Source organism: Bacillus rossius, chromosome 1, assembly GCF_032445375.1.
Source record: "Bacillus rossius redtenbacheri isolate Brsri chromosome 1, Brsri_v3, whole genome shotgun sequence".
NCBI lineage: Eukaryota > Metazoa > Arthropoda > Insecta > Phasmatodea > Bacillidae > Bacillus > Bacillus rossius.
Window position 1 is genome coordinate 364,997,617 of NC_086330.1, and position 20,022 is coordinate 365,017,638.

The 20,022-nt window shown below is 35.7% G+C and overlaps 1 protein-coding gene across 1 annotated transcript; it reads left to right on the forward strand.

Annotated features, from left to right (window-relative positions):
• Positions 1-200: 200 nt before the first annotated feature.
• LOC134530537 (uncharacterized) lies at positions 201-9,668 on the forward strand. Its single transcript, XM_063365445.1, has 3 exons — positions 201-237; positions 6,408-6,510; positions 7,383-9,668. Exons 1-3 carry the CDS (start codon positions 220-222, stop codon positions 8,285-8,287), a joined length of 1,026 nt encoding a protein of 341 aa, XP_063221515.1. The 5' UTR covers positions 201-219; the 3' UTR covers positions 8,288-9,668.
• The last annotated feature ends 10,354 nt before the right edge of the window (positions 9,669-20,022 follow it).

The window sequence follows — 20,022 nt, forward strand, 5'->3', positions numbered from 1 at the left end:
AATTAATAAAAGAAACAGTACGCAGCCCGTCTCTGAAGCGTGTGTCTGTCGCGTGTGTGTGTGTGGCAACACTGCCCGCCCGTGTGTGCTCGCGCCCCCCATAAAGGACGACAGTGTTTTGTCTCGTGACGTCACCGCCGGCCAGCGGGGCGGGCGCGGGGATATAAACGAACGAGCAGACAGCGAACGCAGCGAGTACCAAGGTTACAGCCGGCCAGCATGGAGGCGTGCGGACAGGTGAGGGAACCTCGACACTGACTATACCAGACGGAACAAGTTGGTCAGTGTTCCAGCGGTAAATAATTTTAATTCAGTTTCAAAAAAAAATGTTTACCAATTTTCTTATTAGAAGTAGCTTGGCATCTGGGTTGTAGCCGTGTCCTTGGCGAATAATTCACCGACGTTTCGGTCGACATTGCAGTAGCCATCATCAAGGGAGCAGTTACCTACTGACTGCTTCCTGATGATAGCGACTGCAATGTCGACCGAAACGTCGGTGAATTATTCGCCAACGACACGGCTGCAGCCCAGAATCCAAGCTACTTCAGACAATGGCCGTGAAAGCCTGCGAACATTATCAATTTTCTTATTTTTATTCGTAGAGACCCGGGAATTTCACGGCTGCGTCTGGCCTCAGAGTAGTAATAAAATTCACAAGTCTGCTCAACCTATGTTTGTTTTCCCATTGGTTGATTTCTTAGCGAGAAATTTTTTATACTCGTTAATTTGCACTACCTGATTCGCCCACTTTTCTCCTAGCTGGGCATAGTTGGCTCACGGTCTTAAAGGGGCGTGTCAAAATAAACTGCAGTCCAAACATGAACTCAATGTGAAGGTTTGCATTCTAACCTGCGACTTAACGAAAGTGCGAAATTTTCCGTATCTCTTTTATTGGGGCTCGGTTGGATGCAGTGTCAAAATATTCTGGTATTCCTGGCACTTAATTGTTTTTCCCCTGAGCTACGAGGTGTTATATACGGCTTCTCTGACGCCTTGGCGATATCATTCGCGTTAGAAATCAGGATGGTGAGTTAATTGTACGAGTTATTGATCACTTTGTACATTCTGGAAAGGTTGTGTTAATTTTGTCCACAATTTTTTTAACCTCTTTTATAGATAATGATATCCTTTACCTTCATTTATCACGAGCTCCCCATAAACACCTACTTAAAGAGGATTTTTGAATTCGAGTCCCGGGTTAGACATGGGCGACAATTAATTTTTTTTAGTTAAATCACAAAACATGGCACGGATAAAAAATATTAATAATGAATTCAAATCAGTTCAAAAAATTGGTTGTCTGTAAAGTCGGTTTACGGACGATAGTTTAACGTGACAACGTCATAACAAAACATTGATGAAATGACTGCATACTTTTATGAATAATATTTTATCATTTTTATTGAATTATCACTATTTTGTATGGATATAAAGAAGGAGTGAACTGAAATCTACATTTTAATTGATAAATTTACTTTTATTTGCACTCATTAATTCAAATATGTTTATTACTTTAACGAACAGATTATTTTAACTATAACTATTATACATGTTTGCTATTTAACTTCTTCCAATCTGTGTTATTCTGTTAATGATAGGACGATGATAGGAAAAGTAGGAAACGAATGGGAGTGTTTCAAGTTTAATGTGCCTCGAAAAAGTCAAATCGATGGTTGTTCCAATCAAGTGAAAGAGAGGTAGATGCGGTCAAGCGTACAATGAGCGTAACGGGACAATGTGCGTAACGGGACAATGAGTCATCCTTTTTCGTGCGTGCAGCCGGCGTTCATCGATTAAACGTTGTCACGTCAAAAATAGTTATTGAAGAGAGGATGTTTGGCTAACTTGTAATGTAAAATAATGGAAGAGTCAATTATTAAAGAAGTATAAACTAAAAAAAAGAATGGGTTCAGATTATTGGCCTCCAAACAACGCTGTCCTGGTTCGATTCCCGGCGGAGTCAAAACTTAATTTTTTGCAAGTGGGAAACGTGGCGGACGTCCCCACGAGCTTGTGGATTTTCTCCAGTTCCTCCCGTTCATCCCCGCCCATTCAGAGCTCCATTTATATCCCATCGCCTCCTTATTGTCTCAAATGACCCTAAAGGCAACGAGACATTTGTTGAAACTATGTTGGGTCTTACGTCTAGTCGACATAGAGAAGGCAACTCGCAACGACAAGAGCAGGGATACCAAGGTAGCAATCTGTCATGGCATGTGCACTGTGTTTTTTTTATGGAACAGAAATATTCATGAAAATTACAGATATTTGTAAAATGGTACATTTACATAAAAACAACCGTATCACTAATAAACAGTATTCTCAGAAAGACTGGGTTCGTACTCTTACCTGGGAATTTATGCCTTGTGTTGTCCCAGTACCTCTAATAGTCAAAGTTATTTGTAAACCGTTCTCTGAATAGCTTTCCAGAACTAACTGCGCACATTAGTACGTACGATACAAAATATGAAGTCCAAATATTGAATATTTGATTATTTTTTTTCATGGTTTGAAAAACAATTATGCTTGAATGAAACATCAACTAAAATATAAAATTTTGCGCCAATTCTCGTAAACAATATTAAGTAGTATCTAGTAAAACATATTTCATATGTGCAAAAATAACCATAGGTGTGTGTTGTACAAATGTACAATATATTTCTTGTATTATTACAAACTATTTATTGGTAAATTGGATTCCAAAGGAATCTTTTGTAAATGTACATTTTTTCCCCTGTTTAGACGCAGAAAGAGGAAAGTTTGAAGCCCTTGTCTGTTTGTGGCATCGTATCCTCCAAACGGATGGACCAATTCCATTCTGGCTTATTTTATTCGAAAGCTTATTTAATACGAATGGGTTATACCTATGTTTGATGAAAATCTGTTCTGCCGTTTACTTATCATCAGCTATTTTTCTAGTCAGTGTAGGAAACTCAGTCATACAAAGGATATTTATTTTACTTATACTTATCTGATCGACTTGAAAATTGGTATACTATAGAAATCCGATGGCAAATAACATGGCGAACTTTACCTGATGCTGTAACATTCAGACTTCCCAACTACTCAACACCTTACAGCAGAGAGTCGTGTTTTGGCTCACAGAATTGTGCTCGATGAGAAGTTAGATTACAAAGTTGTAATTATATTATCTATCTTAGGTATAATATTTACAATGAATTACTTTTATAATAATTACTATAAGCTTGTATCTATCAGTAAACAATATTAATTAAAATACATAGAAGAAATTATAATAGGATAATAAATATTTTAAATAGTAAAACAAACATACACTGTGACCAAAACAAGAAAACCAAATTATCGCCAATAAAATAAAGAGAATGATCACTTTTGATATATCATCAAAAAATTTCATTTTTCACTTAAAATAACGAAGGAAAAGTTTTTAAGCGTTAAGGTAGGTAACTATATGCGCTAAAGTGTGGATAGAGCGTCGATCATCGCGTGTGTAAATTGGAATGATTATAATTTATAATATGTTTAAAAAGCTTGAAATAAAACTTAAATTTAAAACAACCCTGATACAAAGAAACGAACTTTTAAAAGACAAGAATAAAATCTGTTTGTTAATTTAAATGATTTTCGATCTTTGAAGGTTTCGGGGGACCGCTAAAGTAAACAAAATGCTTGTTAAAAATGCCGAGCTTAAAACATAAAATTAATAAATATATATTATTTATGAATTCTTAAGAGTTTTTTTTATTGTATCAGGATGGAGGTTTTAAAATCTTATTAACTGATTAATTTTTTTGCGATGCCGTTCCCCTTCGTACAAAAAACAATCCCTGGTGTGTATGCTTGCCCGCTACACTGTTGTGTAGTTTCAGTTGCGTGTACGGAAGGCGGCTGTCACGCTAGCTGCTGTGTCGGACACTGTCCGACACTGTCCGACACTGTCCGTCGTGCACGACACTCCACAGCAGTTGAACGAACGAGATGCGTAACCCCACAGGTTATCCTACTGCGATGCCCAATATCTATGGATGCCAAGTGTCTCTTCGCTTGGGAAGCCTAAGATGTACATCAAGTTCTGTCCCTGCCCGAACACGCCCGAATATTCACCTTCGGCCAACCTCGGGTTTATTTATATATATATTTATATTTCTCTGTTTATTTTAATGTAGCTATACTAACCTAACTAACCATCCATAGTGTTTTAAAGTGTTTTAATGTAGCTAACCTAACCGACCAATTTTAATATTTGAATTCATTTTTCCTGCGCAAAAATAAAGCAAATCCCGAGGTTGGCTGAAGGTGAATATTCGGGCGTGTTCGGGCAGGGACAGAACTTGATGTACATCTTAGGCTTCTCCTCTTTGCTAGCACGCGCATGTCAGCAAACTGGTGTACAGTCATTATTTCCTAAACATTCCTCTATGGCACTTAAAACTTGGAACCCATTAGGTTTATACGTAAAAGTAATTTTCAAAGGAGTCATCACTGTAGCTGCACTGCTTTGCATAGTCTACGTTTTTTTTTTTCATTTTAAATACTTTTGCAAAATTGGTTTTAAATATTTTCACGTTAAAAAAATACCATTCCTTTCAATCACCCCAAAGATGGAAACACCTTATAAGTTTTCAATATTTCTAAACTGAACGATCAACATTTTTCACTTAGTCCATTCAGTAAGAACGTTTCGACTGAGTTCTATTCAATACACTCAGCATTTTGGAAGGGTTTCTAGAATATTCTCGATAAGAACGACGCAGGTATGTCAGTTCTGTGCTGTGCTGCTAGTGAACATTCCAATAAAAATAACATACGAATTTACGTCCTTGAAATAAGAACTAAACCAATTTATTTACACCTTGCATCAAGGTTTGCAGTTATCAAAAGAGTTTCAGCCAAAAAACTTTAGTAATATTCAGAGGAATTACAACAATTTTGAACGGGATTAGTATTGTGTCTACTAAGTAAGATCAATCATTTGTTCTGCGACCTCATCTTTGTCACTCCTAGCAATAAGAATTGACCGTATCAAAAGTTGTTTAACCCAAATTTTTGTTAAGAGTTAGAAAAGTTATAATAAATTTTATTAGCTTTCTTTGATGCTGTGCCGTTTAAAGAAGTTAATATTTTTTTCCTTAAACTATTGTTTTTTCACCCACCAGTTGGTCGTATCAAAAATAGTTTCCAACAAATGTTTTTGGTAATGTTCTTAAGAGACTTAGACGGATGCAATATTTTCATATTAAAGTAGTAAAAGTGTTTTTTTCCCTTCAAAAAACCTTCCCCATTTCTACCTCCTTGATCCGAATTTCCCCATTATCATACTCAACCGAGATTTACCATTTCGTTATTTTATGTTTCAGTCTGAAAATAATTCGTGCATAATTACGGCTGTTTTCGTGTCCATCAGTTATATATGTATAAAATATAAACTTTTGAGATTATGGTTTTAGGGTATTGGACCATGAAAAGAAAAAATAATAACTGGCAGTTTTTCTTCTAAATCTACATAAAACACTCTTGAAGATGAAACGAGTACCTATCACGTAAGTTGTTCAGTGCTATTCGTAAATATTTAGCAGCTTGCTCGTTGGAACTCTGTACACCTTTTGACGGCCCAGGTGATCGGTAAACTTGAAATGACCTACGCATTCAAACATTACAATGTATTCTTCCGATTTGTCAGAAAAATACACTATATATATTTTTAAAGGGAACAGAAACATTAATGAAAAATTACAGAAATTTGTACATTTACATGAAAAAAAAATGTTTACTGCAAAGTAGTGTTTGCTGTAATACTGGGGTTGGAATTTTACCCGGGCGTTTATCCTTTGTGTTCTCCCAGTACCTCCAATAGTTAAAGATATTTGTAAACCGTTCCCTGAATAGCTTTTCAGTATTAGCTGCGCATTTAAAAAGCATTAATACAACAAAATAAAATCCAATTAATGTTTATTAGATTATCTTTGCCATGGTTTAGAAAAAAATATGCTTGAAATAATTCAACTCAATAAAAATATACATGCGCCAATTTTTATAAGAAATGCTCAGTAATATCTCGAAAAACGTATTTCATATACGCAAAAATTATCATAGTTATGTGTTGTACATAGTTACAATATATTGTTGGTAATTAGTTTCTGAAATGAATCTTTTGTAAAAGTACAGAAAATATTATTCTATATAGTAATTTCAGTTCTTTGAAACAGAAGGAACATTTGACGTTTTTTTTTATAGAACAGGTTTATATGTGAGTGCTCATTTAATAACTCGGAGGTTTATGTGTTCATGCAACTGTACGCACTCTGAATTTACAGAATAAAGACCAAACTTGTACGGTTAAACTAGCTTCAAGAATAAGAGTAAATGAATAAAATTTGTTATGGGATTTATTTCCTATTTAATACTTATTTCGAATTTGTTCACAGGTTGTGGTGTTATTGGCGTGCGTGATTATAGCTCAAGGCGCTGAAGAGTCTTCGAAGAATGGCGAGACAAAAGATGATTTGAAACAAGAGGCCACTAGCAGGGGTAAGTAACATTACTTTGATGTGGTTTAGGTACACAACTACGCATACAGCTTATGAGACGAATAATGACATATGTAGTTTACAGAATCGGAAAACCTAAAAAAAATTGCAATGGTTCGAAAGATTCAGTTAACTATATTATAAATACATTTTTAGTAATTCACAAAGATTTTTAAGTTCGATATTTATAATGTTTTATTCATAAATAATACTTGGATCTTGACAGTAAAAAATTATTATTTGCCCTAGGGTAGTATTATTGATTTAAGAGCTTGGGGAATTGAATTCATTGACTGTGTTGTTATACATAATTTTATAAATAAAATAGGAATATAAATATAATAGGAGCTAACCACATTCTACAAACCAGCACCAAAATTGTAATGAGAATCCTACAAAACAATAGTCCTTCTATCTAATTTCTTACTATAAATTGTATGAGCAAACTAAAATAATAAAAAAATGCGACCTAGAGGAAAATATAAACGTTTCGTGCATATTTATGAAAAAATTTTTGTTCGTGGTCAACCACCATGTAGACTTAGCATGCTAAAATGAGAACAGCAGAACTTAAGTTGCAAGAGAAAATGTCTGTGACAAGACATGCCAAAATTTTGGGTACACATATTTATTTTTAAAAAAGATGCCTCAATCCATAAACAGAGAAAATAAATGTTTCATAAAGAATTATTGACATGCCATCCAAATTTAACACAAAACACGCTACCTATAATATATGAGCTTGGAAATGTTCCAATTGGCCACAAGGGACTCAAAAAAATTTTAAGTCCAGGATAAATAATTTTAACTAAATAGTAGTGCCTGGTTACCATTTAATTGTGCAAAATTTAAAATGTTCTACTGTGTTTGCAGTGTTGCCAGGCGTGCTTGGTATGAACGTGTACGGCGGCGGCAGAGGCGTCTACGGAGGCAGCCGAGGTGTCGCCAACGGCTACGACGGCTACGCGAGCAACTCTGTGGGCTACAATGGCTACGGCGGCAACCCTTGGGGGTCCGCGAGCAGCCCAGCCGGCTTCGGGAGCAACGCCGTCGGATACGGAGGATACGGCAACAGCGCCGGAGGTTACGGCGGAAGTACCGGTGGGTACGGCGGGAGCGCAGGAGCGTACGGTGGAAGCGGCAGAGGGTACGGCGGCAACGCGGGAGGGTACAGTGGCAACGCGGGAGGGTACGGGGGAAGCGCGGGAGGATACGGGGGAAGTGCAAGAGGGTACGGCGAAAGCGCGGGAGGGTACGGCAACAGCGCGGGAGGGTACGGCGGAAGCGCGGGAGGGTACGGTAGCAGCGCGGGAGGATACGGCAACAGCGCGGGAGGGTACGGAAACGGCGCGGGAGGGTACGGCGGGAGCAATCCAGGGGTGTACAGTGTCTACGGGGCAGGCGGTTATGGCGGGAGTGGTCGTGGATATGGCTCCACGCCGACCGGGAACGCGGGTTTCGGCAGCAACGGCGCCGGCTCCCAAGGAGGGGGCTACGTGCCCGGCATCTACGGGGTTGGCTACGGGAGCGGCCAGGGTGGGCCCGGCCCGAGTCCCGCAGGAGGGGACCGCAGTTACCGGGGCAGAGGCTACGGAGGGTCGGGCAGCACGGACCCAGCTGGCTGCGGCAGCGGCGGCGTCTGCGGCTGGAGCAGCGACGTCGAGAGAACCGACAGCACCGGGCGCACCGCCTACGGGACGTCAGGCACGTACGGCGGGGGCTACGGCTCTGCCAGGGACTACGGCGTCAGCAGAGGATACGGTCTTATCATTGTGTGAAGTCGCAGACTTTCCTGAACACACCTAGTTTAAAGAAAATACATATATTTGCGCCTGCAATTAGTGCAATACCAAAAAGGATTGTAAAGTTATGTGTTTTTTTTTCTTCATTGACTTTGCGAGATTACGGAAAAACAGTATTATTTTGTGTGGAAGTTTAATAACATTAAAATTTAACGTCCATGCCGTAGGAATAGTAAATAGCACAGTGAAGTGTTTTAAAAGTTCTGATCAAACATGGTGAAATCACCTACATGAAAATGAATACAATTGTAGGGTGAATACCAGTTGAGTTACTTGATTTCACCCGAACTGTTGTGTACATATTGACGAACGGAAATATTGCTTGACTACAGTTAGCCTCAATTTGCTATCACCTTTCAAGAAAAAAACAAATACAATAAAATACAATTTATTAAAAAAAATTGTATCTAATATCATCAATAGAAAATTAAAAAATAAATAGATAAACTATTAAAGGTAAGTTTTGAATTGATGTTACAACAGGATTTTTTTATTGATTATATCTTACAATATGATACACCGTAATACCTCCGTGTTCCTTCCTTGTTTACTTATGAAAGGAAGTGGGAGGTGCTATAGCTTTAAATATATATCATAGTAGCCACGAGAGCTTTGAAAATCATGTGTACTAGATTTAGTTGTGTATATTTTACGCTCAGCTTGTAGAAAAGAATTTTCGCTCCTATTAGATTGGAATTAGATTGGAATTAGATTATTTGTACATTGCGACTTGTTTAATGTAGCTTCTATTTGGAACGACCTGACTGTCACTTTTTTACATATTTTTCTGCTGATGAACAAATAAATAGTGTGTTTTGCTGCACATACAACCAATTAAAATATAAATGGTAATCAAAATTAAAATCACCTAAGTTACTTATTAAATAATAAAAAGTATAGTATGAAAGTTCCATATTTAAAAATTTTACTAATATAACTGAATGGTGACGTTTTTAACAATAAAAATATTTTTTGTGTATATACAATGCATAATGAACAAAATTTTTTATGAAAATACAAATATATCTAAGAAATGTTTTGGTAAGTAAGTAAAAAGAGTTAAAATGACGATAATACACATTTATTTGTTAAAATAACTCTCACATTGGACCTTTCTTAGAAAACCGATGATGTGGTAACTTTTAATTACGAAGTCAACAAAACGCAAAATAGCAATAAATTAAATGTACAACGAATAAATACAATTCATCCATTACAACATTTATAAGTTATTAATTTAAGTCTATGTATAAAACACTTTTTGAATTTTAAATATAATGTGTATGTTTTGTGTTTTTTTAAACATATGTGTGTAAAACAAATATTTGTATGAATAAAATAATAAAACATTGAATTTTATTTCTTGGTTCATTTACGTATACCTCAACAAACACAGTTTATTTATTCTGTTTTTAGCATCCTCAACGGGTCATACATATAAGTAGAGACAATATTTTATCGAATTATTTTAAGATCTAATTCGATTTGTAAACCAAAAATTTCAGTGGTTTTGTATTTTATTTTTACATTATCTATACTCATAAAAATAATGTATTTTTATTAACAAATATGAAACTAAAATATTTCTTAGTCCTTATTTTACCTACTCAGTGATAATACATTTATGCAACAATATCATTAGTATGCAGGAGGTGAGACGTGAGACAGCGCTACACGTTTACATAACATGCCATTATTATTTTTCAAAATATATCTATAATACAAAATGTAACTCTGTCTTCCTCTTATAGAGAGGTAGGGGTGACTGGGACAGTAACAGGATTCCTCTATGTAGAATCATCAGCCTGATAAACTATAAACAATTACAATTAATTATCTGGCATAACTATTAATACTCACTATAAGTAAATTTATACACCACGGATAAGCAATACACCAACAGCTGTGACACTATTGCCAGACCATAGCAGTCATACTTTTACACTTTTAACAGTGTTTTTACTTGATCACAAGAATAAGAATAAACCACATACGTAGGGGTAAAGATACACCTACTTAAAGATAAAGGTTTGTTTGAGGCAAACAATATTTAAAAGGGAATATTTATTTGAGGTAACAAAACATTTGGATTGGTATACCAAATTTTATGTGTAGCAAAATTGAATTTGCACCCCTAACAAAATATATATGGTCGAGTTGACAAAACCATTTTGTCGGGTCAAACTAAAAATTATTTGCAGCCAATATATTTGTTTCAATCAACTGCGTATATTTAATTGGCCGTGTACAAACAAATATTTTGCTGAGGCAAACAAACCTTTCTTTCAGAATTGAATGCCCCTAGTCATCAGTAGAGACCGGGGAAAAAATATCGCGTATTCATTTCGCTAAAATCTGACATTTAAGTACATACACCTTTAACCCTTTCAGTCATACTTTATCAGTACCTAAGACATAAACTTATTTAATTTTTTATTGTAACGAAACTATTTTTCATTACAATTTTGTTGTTAACTATCTTACCCTATAGTTATAATAATTCATGTATAGTTATTTTGTAATAATTAATAAAAACTAAATAAACAATATTTGTTTCATAGCGATAAAGTAAGTATAATGTCCACTAGAATGTAAGGAGGTAAACTGACCATTTCAATGGACGAATCGACTGAAAGGGTTAAGCTGCTTTCGCTGTTGTGTTACCGTTCATCTAAAGGACTCTGTGGGATGCGGAAACTCTCAACCGAAGGAGTGCGGATCGGGACGACTCGGAATTCAGCAGCCGATGAGCTGGAGTTGCTAGCCCGAGTACCCAGAGGACTGCGTGGTCCCGAGCCACCAGCCAATTGAAGCAGAGACGAAGGATCTCCGAGCGCGCAGGAGGTCCTGAGCTGGAGCCCGGCGAAGCAGCGGCGCCCCACATCCTGCGAGCTGGTAGCTCCCGCACGCGAGGACTCCTGCTGGAACACGATGCGCCCGACGCACGCACCCACCCCCCTCCCCCTCACGGGTCCTGCCCGCGTAGCACGCAGTCAGATAGCATCGGAGGCTCTGGAGAAAACTCCTGTCCGCGCCGTGTAATTCCAGCACTTATGTTAATTGATTAAAAAAAATACGTGAGCGAGCTTTCGGTATACTCGCTATAGAAATTCGGTAACGAGAAAAAATTCACGTGTTCTCGTGTTGCAAAATACACTTACGATACTAAACTCGGACATGAAGTTCAACGTAGAATTCTTTTAAATTATGCCGGGCGTGATAAATATAACCGTCATGTTTTAAACTACGTTTCTTGACTTGAATCGAACGTAGTTTCCGCACCCGCCGCTGAATTCGTTGCAGCTACGTCGATTATTGAATCATTTGATAATCAGACCGAAATTTAAAACTATACAACGAAACAGCTCCGATAAAAGCGAAAAAAAAAAGACTTGTAAAAATACCAAACCCCCTGATGTGGACCTGATTTTTGACATCTTATTAAAATTGATTAAACAGTTGATAAACTAATTTCACTTTGAACGGAATGGTAATATTTCCTTTACCACAGATGGCGCGTAAAATTTCGAAAATCCAAGAAAAAATCAATGAATTTTCAACTGTTGAGTGTGATAAATGCCAATTCAGGTTACACTGATTTTTTTTTTGTAGTTTTACAAGGAAAATAATCTGAAACTACGTTGCTAACGCTATCACTTGTAAAATTACAAGGCAGAACTTTGTAACACAATGAAAATGGTACAAAGCTCTGTCTTGAAGTTTTACAAGTGATGTCGTTGGCAACTTAATTTACAAGGATTTTCCTTGTAAATGTACAAACTTTTTTTCGGTGTATCATTACAGTCGTCTTGAATGTATGGGTCTTGATTTTATAATTGCTTCTGCTCTATGTGTATTTTCCATTTCCGTTGCTGGCCACTGGCTGTTTGGTTTCAATGTAATTTGTGCCAAGTATATTTTAGGTAGATTTCGAAAAAATACTATCTATTGTAGCCATTACCATGGTGCGACTTCAGGTAAAATTTTCAATAGTTTTTCGTTTCATGGTCCATAAACCCCAAAGCCATTGCCAACTTAAAGTTGACATAAATCACAGTTTGTGGATACGACAACGGCCTTAATTTTTCACAAATCACTTTCCAATTTATACATAAAATATAGCAAAGTAAAATCTCGGTCAAGTTCGTTAATGGGCAATATCCGATTGAAGGGGTAAAAATGGGGAGGTTTTATGAAAAACACGCAATCTCTATAACTCCCATCATATGACAAATTTTATATTCGCTTTAACGTATTATAACTCGTAGGAGTAATATCAAAAACCTTTTTTTCTAAATACATTTTTGATACGACCAATCATAACGGCAAGTGGTGGAAAAAAACAAAGGATGAAAGAAACAAATTCATAACTCACTCCGTAGGCATACCATCGAATCCTTTCAAATTGTTTGTAAATCTGATAAATTTTATCCAAAACTTTTTTTCTGATTCAATTTTTTTTTAAGATGAAACACTGGTGCGAGGGGTTTTAAAACACATGGAGTATAATTAAATTTAAATTCATAATTTCCTTACCATATACATTATTAAATCTGTTCACGTTTATTGTAAAAACTTGAAATATTATCTACAACTTTCGTGTTAAATTATTTTTATACGGCCAACCATTACTACAAAAAATGAAGAAAAAAAATGTCTTGAATAACAAAGAAAACATAACTCCCTTAGTAGGCACACAATGAAATCCGTTCGAATAGTTTCTATGCCTTATAAATATCATCTACAAGTTTTGTCAAAAATGATTTTCCATAAAACGAACCATTGCTGCAAATGGTGAATAAAGAGCAATTCATAACTCCTGTAGTATGCACACCGTTCAAATTGTTTGTGTATCTTATAATCTTTATCCAATCTGTTCTCTGAAACAAGTTCTGATAATACAAACCATTACTGCAAGGTGTTGGAAAAACCTGTGGTTGGAATAAGAAAATAAATATAACTTTCCTACCATGTACACCGTCGAATCAATAATTATTTTTTTTAACTTTCTAAGTATTGTCTAAAACTTTTGTCCGAAGTAAATATTTATGTAACAACCATAACTGCAAGGGTTAGAAATAACAAGAGAAAAAGTAATTACTGTTTTAAATATATAAACTCTCAAATATTTTATAATTCATTGTTAAATTTTTACACTTTATCTGAAATCTTTGGCTAAAACCATTTTTGATCAAACTGAACTACCTCCGTAAAAATAGGGGTTGATATTAAACAATAAATTCAAAAACTTCCTTAGTAACAAATTTGTTCGAATTAATTTTAAAATATAATATTAATATCATATTTAACCTTGGTACAAGAAAAATGTTTATACTGCCACGTATTAGTGCAAGGAATGAAAAATAGCGTTTGAAGATAAAAAAAAAATAACTGCCTTAGTCGACGTAATATGACATTCGTTCTAAGCTATTCAATGCTGAATGCATTGAGTTAAAACATTCAAAATATATTTGCTGCATGGAATATGTGGAAATGTTTCATCGAACATTTTAAAATATTGGAGAACATATAGAATGTTATGTACATTAGGTTCTTGAAATTTTCCAAAAGTTTATAGAAGTATCTAAAACATTTCTAAGAGTAATAGGTACTTCGAAATATTAGCTTGAAGGCTGTGGCGAAAGTTTTTTTTTTTAACATGGTAAAAGTAACTTTGATAGGAAGAGTACTTGTGCGTTGCCAAGTCTGTGATGCGACTTTAGATTTAAGATTTAATGTTTCAGAGCGTCTTTTTATGCCTAAGCATTAAGCCTTGTTGAGAACGAATACTGTAGTACTCTATTTTCGAGTAAGCCTATGATTTATTAAAAATACTAATTTCTTTTCTGTAGAGTTTGCCCTGTATTTCTAAGATTTTTGGTCTACATGTTAGTAATACGCTTTAAAGAAGTAGTTAAACATGTCAGATCATGCCTATATTTTCGGGCTGACAGTCTGACTGTCTTACAAGCTTATAATAGTTTGTTTTTTCGTAGCCGTAAAGCATGACGAGTAACTCCACACAGCAGGACCTTCTGCATCGGAAACTCCCAAACTGTACGCTTGACATTAGTTTTTCTGGGGCATATTACATACTAAGAATTTACAAAGAAGGCCTCGTGGTTTGGAGAAACATGTTATATATGCATATATTTGTTGCACTGCATATGGTCCTACAGTGTACCTTTAAATCTGTATGCTTGTAACTTCGTAATTGGCCTTGTATGCGTAATTGCATGCTTAATATTTATGCACAAAATATATGGATTTCTGCGTTCTATACGGTGTACGCATGTGATAATCGGGAATATACATTAATTCCTGGAAATTACTTTCATAAACTAATGTTCTAAAGTTGAAACTTGCTTGATTTATTAAGTTTGGGGTTTTATTCATTATTTTATTTTTAATTTTTCGAATTTTGATTTTTTTGGAAATTTATATTTAAGATATCAATCTATTATTAGTATTTCTATTATCTAATATCGACGAATCCTTGTATAGTCTCTTAAATAGTGATGCTTCGTAATTTAGTTGATAAGGATGTGTGTTATCTTTTTCTATTATAGATCTCGTCTAGACTTAAAGCCAGGGTTTTAATTTGTGTTTTGGTTACTATGGTAACTAATTGTTATATAAATTAAATTACTTTCTTAAATAAATTAAAGTGTAAATTTCATGCACTCATAGAAGTACAAATCGAGGACTTAACTAGATCTTGGACGTCTTTCGTACAGTATTTATTTTTTAAAAATAGTTAAGCTATTTTTATAAAAATTATTAAATTAAAGAATTGTGAAAATTACAAAAAAATAAGTAATCAGACATCATGGTGGAATGTTAATTTTCAATGTATTTTTTAACTTACGAGTGCTAAAATAGTAGCCCACGCCTTTCAAAGACGTGTCAAATCAGTGTATAATTTTTTGATGGAATATAAATATTGAATTATTTAACATCCTGTAGTTTTGGTCCTATAATTGGTAAAATTTTCTCAAAGTGCTTGTTATACATCTTACAGTATTCGTTAAATACTTCAGGTTATAAACATAGTGTTGTGCGCATTCTGAGTAAACAATTAATTTTTCCAACAAAGTCATGTCGTATTGTGTTTATAGCTAATTATAGAATGTTTTTTATTGTTAATTTAACTTGAGCAAATATTTAAGTGTAAAGTATTTTAATTGAATTTTCCTCGCTATTGACCTGGAGATGGATCGATTAGTGTGTCTAGTGAAGTAAAGACCTATTTTATATTATCCATATTCGAAGGCGTATCACGACAAGAATGTGGGAAGAAATAACGTAAGGAAAGTACGGTGTTGCCCTGTCGCGAGGCTGGTGTGATGTCGGGCCTTGTCGAGTTGGGGAAGCCTTCTTTTCACAGACGAGAGAGCCAAACGCCCGATCGTGCATCTTCTTTTTTTTTTTTTGTTCATTGTAAATAATATTACAATTTCGGGAATACTTTTATTTTATGCTACAAAAATTCCTCTATTTAATACAACTTACGGAGATACGAAATTCCAACACGTTTACGAGAAATCGCCGTTTATTCATTAACATATTTTTCGTTTGCCGTGTGTCCATGAATGTTAATTTTGGACAACTCATGATAAATAATGGTTAATTAGGTTAGGTTAGCTACATTATAAATACTTTAAAACAGTGTGGACGGTTGATTTGGTTAGGATAGCTACATTAAAGATACTGTGAAATCATGTAAACTGTTTCCTAGCGCTGGATAGCTACATTTTAAAAAATTATTTGCTAAGCAACCATAAAATGATTTTACAGTATTTTTAATGTAGCTATACTTACCTAATATAACCAACCATCCACAATGTTTTAAAGTATTTATAATGTAGCTAACCTATCATATGCTTCTTTTGACTGAAAAAAACCAGATACCGTTTTATCTTCATTTACTGAATAATTCTTTAAATTACTTCTTGCTAATTTTAAGAATGACATCTTATAAGTTAAACCCGCGCATTTGGAGAATAAATGCCGGCGAATTTTTTTTTCCACCCAAATAAATACACCTGTTGTGGTACGGAAAAAAAAGCGAGCATGATCTTCGGGGAACTTCGGGTGTGGCTCTCTCGTGTGTGAAATGAATGCTTCCCTGTGTTCGGCCCGCCTCAAGACAGGGGTGACCAGCCCGGGCCACGCCTCCTGAGAAGAAGATGACCACTCTGATGCTCAATAAACTGAACTTGAACACGGGACTTGATGTAAGTTTTTGGACATACGCCATTGCTAAGCATTGTTCGCCATTGTTCTTACCAATGGCGTATGTCCAAAAACTTACACCAAGTCATGCACTCCCATTGCACAAATCTTTCAAAGATAATATTAAACACGGGAGCACCACGGTCTCGTAAGATCTCCATTTCTATCGATGAGAGCCGCGTGGTTTGACTTGCACAGCATTCGCTTGTTCCGTCGCCGATCGAAACTGCATTAAACCAGCGTAAAATATGAGGAAAAATCTGATTTGTAATTGGTTCTAGACCAAACAAGATAGAGTTTGACCATTTTTTTTTTTAAATTTTTATAACTGGCTCTTGGTATTTAAAGCTCTGTATCTCACGCATTTTTGTTTATTGAAATTTATTATTATTATTATTAAAATGGTATTCCTGTAAATCCATGGTGATAGCTATGTATTTTACTTTTGCTTATCGGTAGGGACAGGAAAAATTCGCGGGTACATTGACCTACAGGATGAACTCCATAGTTCTACGTACACTTGGTCAAATGTCAGCAACTCATTGGCTGCTGTCTTGTAAGATGTCCCAACGTAGCAGCCTGTGATTCGATAAAGCTTTGGTCGGGCGTTTCTCATTGGCCCAGAGTCATCCAGGTGAGTTGTGAGCCAATGGCTGAGGCAGCACTATGAGGTATAACTATTTGTATTTTAGCCTATCACGAAATGAATTCGCGAATTTTTCCGGTCTCTACTTATCGGTCGCAAATTTTGTCACAGGGTATTCACTCAACCTTTTTGCAAGCTTTCAAATGTCCCGCCAGTGGTCATAAGGACGAGCATTTGCGTGATATAACAGTAAACACCTGGTGGCATGAAACTGAGTTCAAGAGATATATCGTAATAGGTTTACAGAAAACAGTTCTTCCATAGCCAGAAAATGGGACGAAAAATAACATGGCGTGTTTAGAGTTAGCTCTAGAGTTTGGTCTCTCTTGGTCTAGGTATATCACCATCATTACTGGAAATGCTGGGGAGCATTTAAACGTAATTTAAGCTCTTTCATGGGAAAGAGTTCGTGGTGCAACACCAACAAATGCAATAACAAAAGATACACGGTGTACCATTTTCGTGTTCATGCAGAATAGCAATTCTATAGATTGACGCTATAGTAGAAAAAAAAGTGGTTGTCTCTAAAGTAGGTTTACGGACGATAGTTTAACGTGACGTCATAAAAAACATTGATGAAATTATTGCATACTTTTATGAATAAAATTGAATCATTTTTATTGAATTATCACTCTTTTGTATGGATAAAAAGAAGGAGTGAAATGAAATCTACAATTTAATTGATAAATTTACTTTTATTCACACTTATTAATTCAAATATGTTTATTACTTTAACGAACAAATTATTATAACTATAATTTTTGTACATGTTTGCTATTTAACTTCTTCCAATCTGTGTTATTCCGTTAAGGATAGGACGATGATAGGAAAAGTAGGAAACGAATGGGGATGTTTCAAGTTTAATGTGCCTCGAAAAAAGTCAGTAGTATATATTGGGGGCTCCGGAAACAGGCTTCAGGCTGTGGAGCCTGTGGAGCCGACCGCCATCTTGGATTGTGACGTCACGGCGGCCATTTTTGACTCAAAATTCCTCAAAATTCCTCAAAATTGACTCAAAATGACTCAAAATTTCCCGTTTTAAGAAAAAAATTCCCGTTTTCGAGGGAAAAATTCCCGATCCAAGGAAAATTTCCCGTTTTAGTCCTCAAAAATTCCAGCAGTTAGAAATGTCCCCATAGTGGCTTAAATTCCCCCAAGGTCATGCCGCTCTAAGCCACTTGTGGGGAGCTTTGTCCTTGACCTTGACCCCGGCGGCCATTTTGGATCCGCCATTTTGGATCCGCCATCTTGGATGACGTCATTTTGTTTTCTCGAACTTTCCGTCATCTTGGATCCGCCATTTTGAATTATGACGTCACCGTTGCAATTTCCGTTACATCCGCCATCTTTAACTTTTTTATTTACTATCCGATTTTAACGAAATATTTTTTAAAATTTATAAAAAAATTAAATTAATAAAATTTTAATAAAAAATATTTAAAAATTGAACTTTTTAGACACGGAGTTCGGAGTCCTCGGTTCGAACCCGACGAGGTCAAAAAAAAATTAAAAATGGCGACAGGCTCCTTCCCCCGCGGTGGCTGCAGGCAGACTGACTTACCCCCACCACTTTTTTCAAAGCATATATATCGTCACCTAGTATGACGTCATGTCCGCCATCTTGAAATATGGACGCCATCTTGAAAATCTTTATTTATTATCCGATTTTAATGAAACAAATTCCAAAATTCATCAAAAAATTAACGTATTTGAATTCTGTTTGATTATATCGATGTACGTCCTTGGTTCGATTCCCGGCGAGAGTAAACGATCTATCCTTCCTCCATGAAAGCTACCTAGACTGATCTACCACCAACAATACCAAGGTATATATCGTCAACTGGTATGACATCATGTCCGCCATCTTGAAATCACCTGCTGGAGGGATCCATCTTGTTTTCGTCCGCTAGAGTGTGCTGATACCATGTTTGTATAATTATCAGGTCACCATACCTTTGTCCTCAACTGTTCACCTTAAACTTTGACCTTGACCTTGAACTTTGACCTTGACCTTGACCTTGACCTTTGACCTTGACCTTGACCCCGGCGGCCATTTTGGATCCGCCATTTTGGATCCTATTACTGTTGCATGTTTCGTTACGGCAGCCATCTTGGAATCGTATAATTATTTAGGTAGAAATTCGGGTAAAATTCCAAAATTCATTAAATAAATTTGCAAGCAATATACTGATTGATCCGGTCAGTTGCTGTCCCTAGTTCGATACTTGATCGATTCAATATAGTTTAATTTTATGTAAAAATATTAATTACAATAAACAATGTTCAAAATTATTAAAGACTTTAAATCCTGTACTACCATCATCCTATAAGCCGTTAAGATCACCGTCTTGGAAATTCGTATTTATTGACTTATTAATTCGGGAAAAAGTTCAAAATTAACTAAATAAATTTACAACCAATAAAATGATTAGTTAGATCGACTTAGGTCCTTGGTACGATTCGGAATGAAGATAAAAAAAATTAAATATAACAACAATATAACATAATAGTGTCAGGTTCAGAAAAAAATAAACACAAGTTCTTTCACAAAATAAATTTTATTACATAATATATATTCTACTACACGATTACGTACGAAAGCCAGCAATCTTATAAACATTTAGGTCCGCATAGGCGTGAAATGACTAATTCTTAGCTCCAATCGGCTTATACTAGAAAGAGTCCAACCAGAACCTTTACTGACATAGTTCTCCTCTTCTTGACATAGTTTCTGGATACCGTTTTTAACAGTTTGCTTCACATCGTCAGAACTGTAAATTACTGCAGCTGATGTCTTGAATGCACACTTCTTCACTTCGGCTTCAAATGG

Bases quoted from the DNA above. Each gene is read 5' to 3' on its own strand.
- LOC134530537 (XM_063365445.1), top strand. The intron at 6,511-7,382 runs GTAAGTAACATT...CTGTGTTTGCAG, and splicing joins ACAAGAGGCCACTAGCAGGG to TGTTGCCAGGCGTGCTTGGT.